This window comes from Carcharodon carcharias, chromosome 16, assembly GCF_017639515.1.
Source record: "Carcharodon carcharias isolate sCarCar2 chromosome 16, sCarCar2.pri, whole genome shotgun sequence".
NCBI lineage: Eukaryota > Metazoa > Chordata > Chondrichthyes > Lamniformes > Lamnidae > Carcharodon > Carcharodon carcharias.
In genome coordinates this window covers 17261478-17277063 of record NC_054482.1, presented here as the reverse complement: position 1 = coordinate 17277063, position 15586 = coordinate 17261478, and the positions used below count along the sequence as shown (strand labels likewise).

General features: G+C 46.1%; 1 protein-coding gene across 3 annotated transcripts in view; it reads left to right on the top strand.

Annotated features, from left to right (window-relative positions):
• lhx4 (LIM homeobox 4) overlaps positions 1 to 15586 on the top strand; it is a 326165-nt gene that overhangs the window by 93050 nt on the left and 217529 nt on the right. For 2 of the 3 annotated variants that reach the window (XM_041208941.1, XM_041208943.1), the window contains exon 11: positions 6042 to 6230. In XM_041208941.1, the coding sequence (XP_041064875.1) occupies positions 6042 to 6230 (189 nt within the window). Of the gene's footprint in view, positions 1 to 6041; positions 6231 to 14699; positions 14714 to 15586 lie in introns of all 3 variants that reach the window. The other variant, XM_041208942.1, reaches the window with a different exon arrangement.

Genomic DNA, 15586 nt, shown 5'->3' with positions numbered 1-15586 from the left:
ATGAATAAATAAGATTTATTTTACAAGAAAACAAGGGAGAATATAATGATACTGATTGTACATTCTCTTTATTCTACACTTTTCACAGGATGCTATATGTATAATGCGCATTACTGTGTAATATGGCTCACATGACAAGATTCTGTACTTTGTGTTTCCCTGCAATAATGTTGATCAAGAGTTAATATTTAACTTTCTGTGCTTTCAGTTTAGCAAATGTAGAAATAAGTTCTGTCAGGTCAATTTTTTGTGCAATTTCATGTTCTATTGACTAGGTGGATAATCCAACAAGTCTTTCTTGCATCACTGAGGAACGAATGTATATTTTGGTAAACTTTAGTTTGGAAAAGGTACACCCACAGAAACAGGGAGAGTCAAGAGGATGTGGAAAGCAATAAATGCATTGAGGACACTACCTCTCAACTGATTTTTGCAAAGTTCAGTACACCGTGTGGTGATGCACATGGCTTACAATTCACTGCACAAATCTGAAGCATCAGTATCTTTGGTGTTCCCATGTTGTAAAGCTTAATGCCGCTTCAAGCAATGTTCCATAATCTGTTTTTTCGTGCTTTTTTTTATTCATTTGCGGGATGTGGGCATCACTGGCTAGGTCAGTGTTTATTGCCCATCCCTAAGTGCCCTTGAGAAGGTGGTGGTGAGCTGCCTTCTTGAACTGCTGCAGCCCCTGAGCTGTAGGTACACCCACAGTGCTGTTAGGGAGGGAGTTCCAGGATTTTAACCCAGCAACAGTGACGGAACGGCGATATATTTCAAAGTCATATCATAGAGGAATCCAAACACAGAACTGATTTGATGCATCTGTGTGAGTTTTTCTTCAATCTCTTGTGTTGCTGTCTCAAGGACTGCAAAATAAAAGTTCACTTTGAATTTTTCCATGTGGCTCCGAAGAAGCTAATCATCAGCTTCATATATGAACTGCTTCCTCTTTCTCCTAATAAGACCAGATCTGGTTCAAAGTGTGCCAGTATCTCCAAATCCTCAGCAGGTTCACGTGCATCTACCAGTGTTTCCTTAAACCCTTCATCACTCCTGCAGCCTACAAGAAACTTTGGTTTCTCTCAGTTGCTTAATGGCATCATTTATGTTAACTTCCTTTGCCTGAAGTTGTTTTCTAGTCATATTGATCTCAAAGAGGATGTCAGACCACACAGCCAAAGAAACCCCAGACTTGAAACTAGAAATGCCTTTTGTAAGAGCTTGTGCACCTACACATGAGGTATCAGAAGGTGATCCTGTTAGGGTCATGCCATCAGAGATTTCAATTAGTGCTTCATAGCTAGCTGATAGTGAAGAGGTTTCAAGGCATTAATTTGACTTTCCCACCTTGTTCCACTCAATGGTTTCACTGCAAGATTAGGTACACGATGCATTTGAACTCCCCAACAACATGTTGAAGCTGAGAAATACACAAATACATTGGACTATGAGAAAGAAAGCCCTTGCCTCCAAGTGACACTTGGCAGCATCATTAGCAATCAAATTCAAAGAACATGTACTGCAAGGAACAAACCAGGCGCCTGGGTTAACATCCAGAATTCATCATTGCACACAAAGTTCTTTCCCCTCCATAAAGCTTCCATTATCATAGACTTGCCCAAATAAGTTTTCAACAGGCAATGAAATCTCTTCTAACCGGTGAAAGATAGTGTCTATCATACCAGCACCACTTGTCCCCTTTAGTGGCCCAGATCCCAAGAAATGTTCCTTGATGCATACAAGATCACAATTATCAGTGTCTGAAGCTATGCCCAAAAAACGAATGATCAGTTGTTCAACATGGCCAGCGTCTGGTGTGCAATCTAGAAAGATTGACAAGTATTTGGCAGCATGAGAACACGTTAGGATTTTTTCTTTGGTATTGGGTAAAAGCTGAATCACCCTGTGTATCTTTCCCAAGGGAATGTACATGTTCTCATTGCTTTTTATATTAGGAAGATGCTCATCCAAAATTGGGTCACACAAAACTAGATATTTTACGAATATTAAGTTCTCATTACTAGAAGTTTGCAGTTTTTTGTTTGTTCCCCGAAAGGCCAGATTTTTGCATACCAAGAACTCTCACTGAAGCATTCAGTCATTCTAAAATTTGCTGCCAATACTTTTTTCTTGTTTAATGAGGCACAGATTATCTTCATCAATGGTTTTCTTGATTCTCAATCACAGTTCAAGTTTTTTCTAAATTTTTGAAAATTTTCTAAATGTCTACTGCTTCTTTTATGTGCTCCTAAATTTGTAGACATGTTTTTTCAATCTTTTGAAGCTTTATCAGAAAAGGTTCCACATGTTTAGCACCATTCGTAACTCCTCACATATTGAAGCAGTCCATGTGCAATATGACCTGGACGGACAACATTCAGGCTTGGGCTGATAATTGGCAAGTAACATTCGCACCACAGAAGTGCCAGGCAATGATCATCTCCAACAAGAGAGATTCTAACCAGTAAAATCGCTGAATATCCCACTATCAACCTCCTGGGGGGTTACCATTGACCAGAAACTGAACTGGACTAGCCATATAAATACTGTGGCTGCAAGAGCAGGTCAGAGGTTAGGAATCCTGTGGCAAGTAACTCACTTCCTGACTCCCCAAAGCCTGTCCACCATCTACAAGGCACAAATCAGGAGTATGATGGAATACTCTCCACTCGTCTGGGTGAGTGCAGCTTCAACAACACTCAAGAAACTCATCACCATCCAGAGCAAAGCAGCCCACTTGATTGGCACCCCATCCACAAACACTCACTCCCTCCATCACTGATGCACAATGGCAACATTTTGTACCATCTACAAGATGCACTTCAAGAGCTCCTTTGACAGCACCTTCCAAACCTATGACCTCTACCATCTAGAAGGACAAGGGCAGTAGACACATGGGAACACCACCACCTGCAAGTTCCCCTCCAAGCCACTCATCATCCTGACTTGGAACTATAAACTATATTGCTGTTCCTTCACTGCCACTGGGTCAAAATCTTGGAACTCCCTTCCTAACAGCACTGTGGGTGTATCTACACCACAGGGACTGCAGCTGTTCAAGAAGGCAGCTCACCACCACCTTCTCAAGGACAACTAGGGATGGGCAATAAATACTGGCCTAGCCAGCGAAGCCCACATCCCATGAACAAATCAATAAATAAGTAAAAAGAGATGATGCACCAATCATGTTACTGGTAAACAGCTAGCGACAGAAGCAAAACAGAAAGGCCTTTGACATGGAATACTGTAGATAATGACGGTGCATTTCTTCACCAATGGCAAGTATCCTTTCTCAATGATTTATTCATTATTTTCTTTGATTATGATCTCTTGGAAAATTGAACTGCTGATCTTGTTCTAGCCCATGTTCCACCAAGATTTGTTGCACATGATCATCACATTTGGGCCAAGTAGCAGGGTTGCCATAGTTCAAATTGGTGGCAGGCTCACGTCCTTTCAAACCTTGATCCTGGTGGGCTTCATTTGTTTCGTCGTCTTCTATGTTCAGATGTTCCTCAAACTCTGCTCCAACTTGTGAGACTGTAGGCAAAACTGTCATCCCAGCTTTGGCCTCAGGTTGGTCTGTTGAGCTACAGTTACCTTCACTTTCTCGATGTGGACAAAAATACTCCAGAAAAGGAACCTTCTTGCTTTGCTTGTTTTTCTTCCTTTCCAGCCTTCTGTTTATGATATTGCGCCCCGGGTAATGTTTCTCTATCTCTATCTGCCATGATGCCACGTGACCTTAAAAGCTCCCTGGATCTGGTCAGATTGAGGAAGCTCACTCTATACCCTCACTACCAATCCTTATCCCAGCATGTCGGAAAACCCCTGTGCTTTTCCATTTTCCTGCTCCACCTTGTATTAATCCTCAGCTCTCCAGAGGCTTCTACTTGACTTTGAGCTGCCTGTGAATGGGTCAAAGAATGCTGCAGGTGATCACTGAGTGAAGAAGGCGGTGGAAAATGGGCTGAAGGTCAGCCGGGAGCAGCTGACTTAAAACCGTCAACGAAAACGCCAATGAAAGCATGAGCGGTGATGGCAGAGAAGAGAACAAGTCATGGGATTGCGGGAAATGGGGGAAACAATTGGAAGATCAGTGAGCATGTGCTGGCAGGGTGCAAGGAAAGGGAAAGCAATTGGATGGTCTATTCTTGTGAGCACGTGCACACACAGCGCAACAGCCAGGAAGCTGTCATTCATGAACATGTTTGGGGGTGGGGGGGGAATGGGCGGAGCCAAGAAAGAACTGCTCACTGCTCTGTTACCTGCTTCAGAAAATTCCAGAGGGACTGGACTGACACCAGGTAGTGCCCCACCCCTGGGCACCTGTGAAAAGTTGCTCCTATCATTTTAAAGTTCCAGATAGTTCCATTCTTTTGCTGTGGTGCCAGTGGTGGTGTGTCACCTCCCTAAATCTTGCTGCCCCAGGCGACCACCTAGTTCACCTATTGGTTACCCCTGGCTTGCAGGAGCTGGGACAGATCAGCAGCTCTCTGTAACCTTTGTGAGGCTTTTGTGAACCTGTCAGTTGTTGAGTGTCCTGGTTTTGGAAGTATTTCAATTTCTTACCCAACACCAGATGAGTTCTTCATTTCCAAACAAAGCAGCTTTGAGAGGTGGTTATGGCAAGATCATGTTTATTGACCACTCCTCATTGCTCGAAGAAAGCAATAGTGGCTCCACTGACTGAACCATTGCATTCCTTATGGATCATGCTGTAACGATGGCTGGAATTTCAGGAAATTGACCCAGTATCAATGAAGGAGCGGTGATATGTGTCCAGTCAGAATAGTGTGTAACTTGCATGGGAACTTGAAGGTGATGACGTACCCATGACTATTCCTTCTCAGTGGTAGAATTGGCAGGGAAGGGGTCCTTCACAGGATGTATGTCTTTGAAGCTCCCCCAGTGCATTAGTCAGTAAAACTGCTTCCCAGTCAACACTGAAGATTAAACAGCATTAGGCTTCCACACTCAATCTCCAGGATATACCAAGCTAGGTATTCTCAGTCAGGGCAGCAATAGGGCAGTAGAGTTGGTTACAACACCCCTAGTAGGGTTGGGAAGTTTACCACGTCCTGAATTTCACACTCCCCCACCAGTGGGTGTTCAGGCGAGGGGGGCTGGGGGTGGGTGCAGCGTGAAATTGAAGGAATGGGATTCCCTCTGGGTTCCTGCCCGCGCCGACCATACCACTTTATGCAGGGGTGGACAAGGCCTCAGCCTGCCCTTATCCCACTTAAGACATTTCCCGCCCAGCCTCAATTTTTTACTTGGTGGGTGTAGGAGAAGCCAGAAAATGAATGGGCTTAGGCCTCGGGCAGGAAGGGGTGGGGGGAAATGCCTCCATCAAAAACCCCCTTCTGACTTCGGGTGCCTCCCCGCACTGCCACATCGCCTTAAGGCCCGGTGGCCGCTGGACCTCCTCCCCCAACCCAGCCTCTCCCCCAACACCCCGATCCCCCCATTTGTACCCCGTCCCCCAGGCTTTCCCCACCCTTCCCGCCCTGCGACCCTTAAACTTACCTTGTCCTCCTATCCTGGGACTTAGGCTTAGGCATCTTCCTGAAGTTCCTCTTCAGTCCACTGCAGCTGTTGTCACTGAAGGGACTGCAGAGCTTTCCCCCAAGTGAGGGGCACAAGTCCCGCCTGCAACCAACTGACGCTCATTAGAGCACGAAATGGCTGCGGGGCACTCAGAGCTGGCGAGGAACAGTCTTCAGATTGAGGGAAGGGAAATCCCGGCCATCCAAATTCAGGCCCATGGTTGTCTCCCAATGGCCACCCAGTCACCTACTGGAAGTGTATGTGGATGTTGGGAGGGCAAGGGTGCGTTTGGTTTTGAGCCAGGATTAGCCTCCTAGCACTGCCTGTCGAATCTCTTGTGTAACAAATGGGTAGTGAACCCCCGCAAAGGAGGGTGTTGACCGCTGGCCTCTCGGTGATGCCGGTGCCTGGCACAGTACAGTGGGTGATAAGAGGAACCATTGCTAGCCCTTTACTCTAAACTATTTTTCTCTTCCTCCGTTTTCCCTCAGCTGCTCAGACTGGCCCCCAGGAGGTTCTGTACACCTTGAGGCAATATGTCAAATACTTCTTTGGCTGTCGGGCGTGCGCCACCCATTTCGAAGCCATGGCGAAGGAATCCATGGATCATGTCGACAGCTTCGATAAGGCCACATTGTGGCTGTGGTCTCGGCACAACCGGGTCAACAACAGGCTGGCAGGTGAGAGCAAACTGCTGGATGGAGGCCAGAGGCTTATAGAGAAAATTGCTGCTATACCTTAAAGACATGACCTATCTGAATCCTCACATTCCCTGTCTGTGGATGTGCTTGTGTTTGTATGCTAACATTACAAAAGAAAGGCCTGCATTTATATAGAGCTTTCATAAAGGAACTTTCTCGACCTCAGATTGTCCCAAAATGCTTTGAAACTATGAAATACTTTTGTGGTGTAGTCACTGCTGTAATTTAAGAAACATGCCAGCCAATTGCCACACAGCAAGGTCCCTCCAACAGCAATTTGTTTTTAGGTGATCTTGGTTTAGGGATAAATATTGGCCAAGACACTGTGGGGAACTCACCTGCTCTTGTCAAAGATAATGCTATAGGATCTGTTACATTCACCTGAGAGGGCAGATAGGGCCTCCATTTAGCGTTGCATCTGAGAAACGGTGCTTCTGACTGTGCAGCACTCTCTGAGCACTGCATACGATGCCAGACTAGATTTTGTGCTCAAGCCTCTGGACTTGAATCCACAACCTTCTGGTTCAGAGAATGAGTACTACCAACTGAGCCACAACAGAAGAAACAGAACTTGGACAGGAAGCAGTTGTTTATCTTTAGATTGAATCCAATTGCCATATTAATAATTGTTGTCATTAAACATGCCCTGGAGTTGTTGATTCCACTCATTTGTGAGGAGTGATAGGCTGGAAAATGTTGACTGAAGGGGGGAATTTCCAGCCAAGTCTACTCCATGATATGAATGATAATGTGGTCACAGTCTCTGTGGAGCTGGATTCTGTCTGTATATGCAAGAAGATTAAGGCAAGGGCAGTTTTTGGTGAGTTTGTTTGGGTGTTGGAATATAGGCTTCTGTGGAAACAAGTACCAGCAATCATAATGGTGATGGGACAAAGGCTGGTGTCAGTCACAGTACCAACATGGCCTGGTGTTTCTCAACAGCACTTCCAGCATGAGCACAACAGTTCCTGTCAAAATCAGGCAGGCACCACCTTGAGTATGTCATGTGCCAATCTGCACATGCACAAGCCACATGCATGCACAGATCCCGGCAAAGGCAGCAGCAACAAGCACAGTGTTCTCAAACCCTTAAATTGACCATTTGGGAATGAGATTACAACTGGACAAAGCCCATGCAAATTGCATCTTCGTTCACTTTTCACACATGAGCATTTTAATCAGAAATATTTGCTCATTGCTGCTCAGTTCAGGTGATATTCAGGAATGTTACCGCTGCTGCATGCTACATTGATGGTTTAGGGTAATGCTCAGAGACTCTTACTGCCCCTGTTCACAGTGTTGTCAGGTTGGAGCAGTACTGGACTGTAACTGCCCCTGTACATAGTGTTGTCAGGTTAGGACAGCGCTGGGACTGTTACTGCCACTCTACACAGTGCTGTCAGGTTAGAGTAGTGCTCAGAGACTCTTACTATCCCTGTTCACAGTTTTGTTGGCTTGGGGCAGTGCTGGGACTGTTCATGCCCCTGTACATATTGTTGTCAGGTTAGGAGAGCGCTGGCAGTATTACTGCTCCTGTTCACAGTTTTGTTGGGTTAGAGCAGTGGTCAGAGACTGTTATTGACCCAGTTCACAGTGTTGTCAGGTTAGGCAGTGCTAGGACTGTCCCTACCCCTGTGCACAGTGTTGTTGGGTTAGGACAGTACTGGGACTGTTCTTGTCCCTGTCCCTGTGCACAGTGTTGTTGGGTTAGGGCAGTGCTGGGACAGTTACTGCTCCTGTACACAGTGTTGTCAGGTTAGGGCAGTGCCGAGACAGTTACTGCCCCTGTACACACTGTTGTCAGGTTAGGGCAGTGCTGGGACAGTCACTGCCCCTGTACATAGTGTTATTGAGTTAGGGCAGTGCTGGGACTGTAAATGCCCCTGTACACAGTGTTGTCGGGTTAGGGCAGTGCTGGGACTGTAAATGCCCCTGTACACTGTTGTTGGGTTAAGGCAGTGCTGGGACTGTAAATGCCCCTGTACACAGTGTTGTCAGGTTAGGGCAGTGCCCGGACAGTTACTGCCCCTGTACACACTGTTGTCAGGTTAGGGCAGTGCTGGGACTGTAAACGCTCCTGTACACAGTGTTGTCGGGTTAGGGCAGTGCCGGGACAGTCACTGCCCCGGTACACAGTGTTGTTGGGTTAGGGCAGTGCTGGGACTGTAAATGCCCCTGTACACAGTGTTGTCAGGTTAGGGCAGTGCTGGGACTGTAAATGCCCCTGTACACAGTGTTGTTGGGTTAGGGCAGTGCCAGGACAGTCACTGCCCCGGTACACAGTGTTGTTGGGTTAGGTCAGTGCTGGGACTGTAAATGCCCCTGTACACAGTGTTGTCAGGTTAGGGCAGTGCTGGGACTGTAAATGCCCCTGTACACAGTGTTGTCAGGTTAGGGCAGTGCTGGGACTGTAAATGCCCCTGTACACAGTGTTGTCAGGTTAGGGCAGTGCTGGGACTGTAAACGCTCCTGTACACAGTGTTGTCGGGTTAGGGCAGTGCCGGGACAGTCACTGCCCCGGTACACAGTGTTGTTGGGTTAGGGCAGTGCTGGGACTGTAAATGCCCCTGTACACAGTGTTGCTGGGTTAGGGCAGTGCTGGGACTGTAAATGCCCCTGTACACAGTGTTGTTGGGTTAGGGCAGTGCCGGGACAGTCACTGCCCCTGTACACAGTGTTGTCAGGTTAGTCAGTGCCAGGACAGTTACTGCCCCTATACGCAGTGTTGTCAGGTTGGGGCAGTGCTGGGACTGTAAATGCCCCTGTACACAGTGTTGTCGGATTAGGGCAGTGCCAGGACAGTCACTGCCCCTGTACACAGTGTTGTCAGGTTGGGGCAGTGCTGGGACTGTAAATGCCTCTGTACACAGTGTTGTCGGGTTAGGGCAGTGCCGGGACAGTCACTGCCCCTGTACACAGTGTTGTCAGGTTGGGGCAGTGCTGGGACTGTAAATGCCTCTGTACACAGTGTTGTCGGGTTAGGGCAGTGCCGGCACAGTCACTGCCCCTGTACACAGTGTTGTCAGGTTAGTCAGTGCCAGGACAGTTACTGCCCCTATACACAGTGTTGTCGGGTTAGGGCAGTGCCAGGACTATCACTGCCCCTGTATCCAATGCAGTATTTTCTCAGTAATGTGATAAAATGTTTGCTGTTACAGCATGCCATACAGTGTAATGTGACTGTCTGCCTTTGTGAAGAGCAGTATTGGAAGTGAATGGCTTGAGCTTCGTCGGATTACTGAAATGTTGTTGAGGCTGCTCTAGGGGCACAGGCTGCTGCGTAACTCCCGCAGCCTCCTTCAGCCTTGTGTGCGGAGGAGGGGAGAGGTGGCTGCTGAACGTGGCACGTGGAGCTGGCCTCTCCCTGGGGGAGTGTGTTTGAAGCGTGCCGTTTAACTCCAATCCTTCAGGGTCAATGAAGCATGAAATCCTACCATTTGTAAAGTGTCAGTACAATTAATTTGTCCCCCTCTTTTCAGAGTCACTAATGACAGTTGGGATCTTTGAGGGTTTTATTGGCCCGTAGAAGGTCCTGAGGGAGCTGTTCTCAATCCTTTCGTTTCAGGAACTAAATAGACAGCAGATTACATGGCGAATGAAACAATTTACATAGAGTTTACGTAAAACTCTTCCACTTGACTGACTGAGCTGTAATTCGAATCTTTTGCCAAAAGAACTTGTGCATCTGAAAAAGCATTCCCTCTTGTCATTCATACGCCATTCCAGAAAAGGAACATCTATTTCTTCCTGTATCAGCTGGGCACAGACAGTCAGCCCAGAATGATAACTGAACTCTGAGGGTTAAATCACCAGGGGAGATTACACAAACCGCCGTCGTGTTCCTGGGAATTCAGAAGATTAAGGGATGATGTGACTGAAGTTTTTAAGGTATCAAGATAGAGTAGATAAAGAGAAACTGTTTCTGCTGCTTAGGGAAGTGAGGGTTAGGGGGCATGGTCTAAAAATTGGAACCAGACCTTTCATGTGTGAAATTAGGGAACAATTCAACAAGGAAGAGCGGTTAAAGTTTGGAACTCTCTTCCGCAAACAACAATTGATGCAAGATCAATTGTAAATTTTAAAACTGAGATTGATAGTTTTTTTGTTAACCCTATGTGTTAAGGGATACAGGGCAAAGGCACAAATGTGGAATTGGGTCACAGATCAGCCCTGATCTCATTGAATGGAGAATGATACAAGGACAATACAAGGGGCTGTGTAACCTAGCGTGCTTCTGTGCTCCCCATTCTGATATTCAGCGAAGTTGGTCATATTCATGTTGTGTGCCCTCCACGAGGCATCCCCCAGCAATGGTCTTTCTCTCCAGTCTGCAACTCTAGATCAGGGCCGAATACAATCTATGGCCACCTGCCCACCACGCACCCCTCACCCGCTCAACCCCCCTCCCCCCTGACAAGAAAGGAGGACAAGAAAAAACTGCGACAAGACATAAGAAGGGGTGAATTTAAAGACCAAATGAACATGAAGTGCTAAGGAGAAACGGCAGCTGATTCCAATCAGGCCAGCCAGCCCCTTACTTGATGCCCTGAATGACCAACTGAAACCCCTTCAATATTTTTCCATGGCCATGTGCTGTTGCATTGCCCATCCTTTCCTTTCCTTCTGCTTGATATGCCTTCCATACCTGAGGCAACACTCAAATGTCAAAAGGCATGGGGTTGAGGGGATGGGAGGAACCAGCTAGGCCTATGACTCCCAATGCCTGCCATTGTAATGAGTCAACACTTCCGTACTGATCTCTAAAGCTAAAGTTATCCTGCTAAATCTTTGTCAGACATTTTACTTCTTCAGAGACGTCAGCTGGTAAATTAAATAAGTCAAAGATCCATGGAGAATGTTGTTCTTGTTCCTATCCAGCTCCATCAGGCAGCATGAGATGGGATCGAAAGTGACTGACATCTTTCACTGATGTGCTCAATTAGGGTCAAAGTACAGAATAGGTCAAGTACAGCAGAGCTTAATTAAATATTCCTGGTGTACTCTTATTTACCGAGGACACTAACTTGTCCAATCTCATTTGCAACATGTTAACAAAATAAAGGCTCTTGATGAGAGGCTGTTGCCGGTGCTGGGCTTTTATCGACTGGTGGGTGGTGCCACACATTTACCACCCTCTCTACTGTGATTTCAGCCAAAACTATTTCCTCTGTAGCAAATGAGTCCAGGACAAGGGGGGAGCATCATCTTCAAAGGTGAGCTAGGCCATTCAGGGGTGATGACTTGAAGCACTTCTTCACGCAAAGGCTGGTGATAATCTGGAACCCTCTTCCCCCAAATCTGGTTGTTGAGGCTTGGCGAGTTGTGGGGGTGGGGGGTGTGCAGTCAATTGAAAATTCCCTAATTAAGGTTGATAGTTGTTTATTAGGCAAGAATATTATAAGATACGGAACCAAGGCGGGTGCTTGGAGTTACAATGCAGATCAGATGTTATATAATTGGAGAACAGAACCGACTCAAGGGGCTGAATGGTCAATGTTCCTGTGTTCCTATAGGTGGAGGAAGTGGCAGGGAGGTGCTTTTATTCCATGGGAGGAAAAGCCTGATCGAGCAGCTATTGATCCCCACTCTCACCCCCACCATGCAATGGCAACCAGGATGGTGATGGCAGAGGCCTGGACATGAATTTCATTTTCTCTCTTATGACTGGAAGATGGGGCATCAGGAAGGCCTGTAGGGAGCAAAGCTGCTCACAGAGGAGGAAATCATGTCAAATTTTGTTTATTTATTTGTGCCTATGGGAGAGTTTTCCGCACATGCCCCCTCTTCTGAATGCAAAGAATCCAACATCACCTTCACCCTTCCAACTGTACTTCAAACAGGTGACCATCCTTAACATATCCATGTAAGATGGTCACCAAGAAATCCAATAGGGAATTCTCAGAGTGGTAAGAATGTGGAACTCACTACTACAAATGTATTAAGGGGAATCTAGACAAGCATATGAGGGAGAAGGGAATTGGTAGATTTAGATTGGAAAAGATGGCAGGAAGCTTTAGTGGAGCATAACTATCAGTATAGATTAGTTGGGCTGAATGGCCAAATATCCTATGTAATCCTTATATAATGTCAGACTGCGCTTTGGGTATTGGCTATTTGATGCTCACAGCAAAGCTCAGCACTGACCATATCCCAAAACACACACGTGCAGAATTTGATGCCGGCGAGATGTTACAGTGCCGCCGAAGCCAGTGGAGTTTTAACGGCTCGCTGCATGTTACAGCCCCGTCCCCGCGATACAGGGCTGTAAAATTCCACCCACAGACACGCAGAAAGTCACAGACACAAACTCAGACACACGCACACTCACGCGTGCATGCACACACATACACACGTGCGCACAGACATACATACACGTGCGAGTGCATACACATACATGCACATGCGCACTCACACACACACACACACACACACACACATGCACGCGCGCACACACACCCCTTCCAACAGGAATAACTGTGTGGACCTGGCCTAGACTTCAAAAAGTGCTGAGCACCACAGGCACTAAAAGCATACAGCAAGAGATGTCTCAGCTTCAGACGCAAGTCAGTCTTTCCAAGAATGTAGAAGGAGCTTTGCACAATCTCTGATGTTATTTTCAGGACTATGTGGACCTGATCCTGACATCAAAGAGAAACCTGGAAAAAAATGTTTCTAGCTTTTCTTGCACCAAAACCAGCTGTTTTTTTTTAGGTTTTTGTGAATTCAGGCTGAAGAGAGGGTCCTAATAATTTGTAGCCTATGCTGTACAGATCTGGGGTTTCATGGAACAATTGAACAGAGACCTAGAGCCTAAACCTCAGTGACCTTCAACTGGTAATCCTGGTGCCTCAACACGGAGTAAAACCAGTGCTCCTAACAGTTTCCCAATGAGCGGGTTAGGTTAAAATGATTCCCCCCACCCCCCGTCCCATCCCTTGTCTTCAAGGCCTGTCTAGCAGACACTAGCGCAAGGAGACTTAGTTACAAGATCCTGCGGGGAATAGAGAGGTCATGCCCTTGAGAAGGAAGCAATTGCCAAAAGAGATCATGAACTTTACTTTGAAGGTGACCTGTCAATGCAGCTGATGGGCTAAATGCAGTGGCTTGTAAGTCAGGGAAAAACCACAAGCCATTGCATTTGCATTGATTATCCAAATGCATCACTGGGACTTGCAGTCTCCTGGCTTTCAGACTCCAGCTGCAACAGCACCTTGCTCCAGCAATTCCAGTTGGGGCAGGTTGGCTGTGTCTATTATTCATTCCTGTTAAATGCAAAAGACTGGAGCTCGTGAAAGGGTTAGTTTGGCCAGGGACCAAGGGAGTGATACAAGGCTTCCAATGTTGTGAAGGGCGTATTAGACTCTGGAGAGAAGGGAACAGCTGTACCCTCGTCCCTTTGTAAGAGAAAAGGGCTGGATTAAGGGGGAATGGATATAGGACATCATGTGTGTTAGTAAATGGAATAGGACTGTTTATAGAGAGAGAGAGAGTGGAAATGTGTGTCCCACGGGGTAATGGATTTATTCATGAGCATTAGGAAAATTCATGAGGAAGTTATGACTGAATAACATGGGAATTGCATTGTTTTAAGAGGGATCTTTACACCTCTTGAGGGCCACAATAAATTTTCCATTTGTCTTTATTCCTGTTGCATGTTGTATAACACCCACACACACTTACATACACGTGCACACACACACACACAAAAAATACACATATGCGCACACATACACACACACACACACAAAACTCAGTAGTCAGTACAAGCTTGCTTTTTTTTTACATGTTAAGACACAGGCCATGAAAGGGTAAGTTATGGTAGGAGACCTACAGAAACCCGTGCAGAATTTCAGGGCCCCAATCTGTAATGAGAGAATTAATTTTTGTCTGATGGGACCAGGGATGAACTGCTGCAGGTAGTTCCAACCTGCCTCGAGGTGGATTGATGCAATTAAGTTTCCAAAGAAATTGTTTTGAAAAGTTACATTCATATGCCATTGACTTCAGCATGCCCCATTGTGCTCTAGAGCCAATGAAGTACTTTTAAAGTGTGGCCCCTGTGGTAATTTTGGAAAATACTGCAGCCAATTTTCACACAGCAAGCTTCTACTAGCAGCAATGTGATAGTGATTAGTTGATTTATTTTAGTGATGTTGGTGGTGTGATATACATTTGACCAAGACATCAGGGAGGGCTCCCCTACCTCCTTTGAAATAACGCAATTTTTAACATCTCGTCCAAAAGACTGTACTTTAGGCAGTCCTTACTCGTACACCACAGTGTCAGCCTGGATTTTGTCCTTCAGTCTCTGGAGTGTGACTTATACCCACAGCCTTCCAGTTAACAGGTGAGAACATTATCCATCGAGCCACAACCGTCATCCAAACAAGCACCCAATCTTAAATAGTGCCAGCTAAGGGATACCCTCCCTGCATGGGTGCTGCCAAGCCGAACGACACTCAGTGCACTAGGTGTCCAGGGAAATGAAAGGGGAATTTACTGCCAGGTTTGTGGTTGAGGCAGAAACCGTGCCAATTTTCAAGATTAGATTGAATAAGAGTGGAAAATGATATAAAGATACGGGAACAGCGTGAGTAAATGTGATTAGGAATATTTGCACACTTGGACAGTAAATGCCGACACAGAGTGGTTGGAACAAGTAGCCTGTCTCTGTTATAACATCTATTTATTTCTCTCGATGTGCATTTGCTCCACAAACAATAGAAGCTTTCACTGATAAGTCTTACTGACTAAGATATTGTTCCTTTAAATGCTGGGAGCTGCGGAAGATTTTATGCAATAGTTGGAAGTCGCACCGTCCTTTTATTGAAAGCCCAAAGTATCGTGGTGTTTTAAGCAGCAGATGGCTTTAGACGAACAAGCAATCAAGAAGCCTGTTTGATTGGAAACTCGTGTCTTGCTGCCCAGGCTGGTAACCCATTAATGAAGTGTCCAGTCAATCTGCCTTGTTAGCAGTAGAGCTTTTAACTGTTCAGCCATCCATCAAAGAGCTCAAAGCAGTTGAGCTTCAAAATCTCAGCAGACTCACTATCCCCGAGTCCATCACTACAGCTTGTTATCTGGTGGTGTCCCAAGTGCCACATTATAGTGAGGGTCAGCTGTCACTGTATTGTCTACTTGTCTCTCTGCCTACATCATCGGATATGATGGTAATCAGAATACATTGACTGACAAAGGGGTCGGTAAATTCCTAGAATTTTTAACTTTGGAATGGCGGCAGGACTCACTAGGGCCATTAACGCTGCTTTCCACAAAAGGTTTTGCAGTAAGGGAGACAATATTGTGCCACGGTGGTATATCCCGTTCCAGTGAGG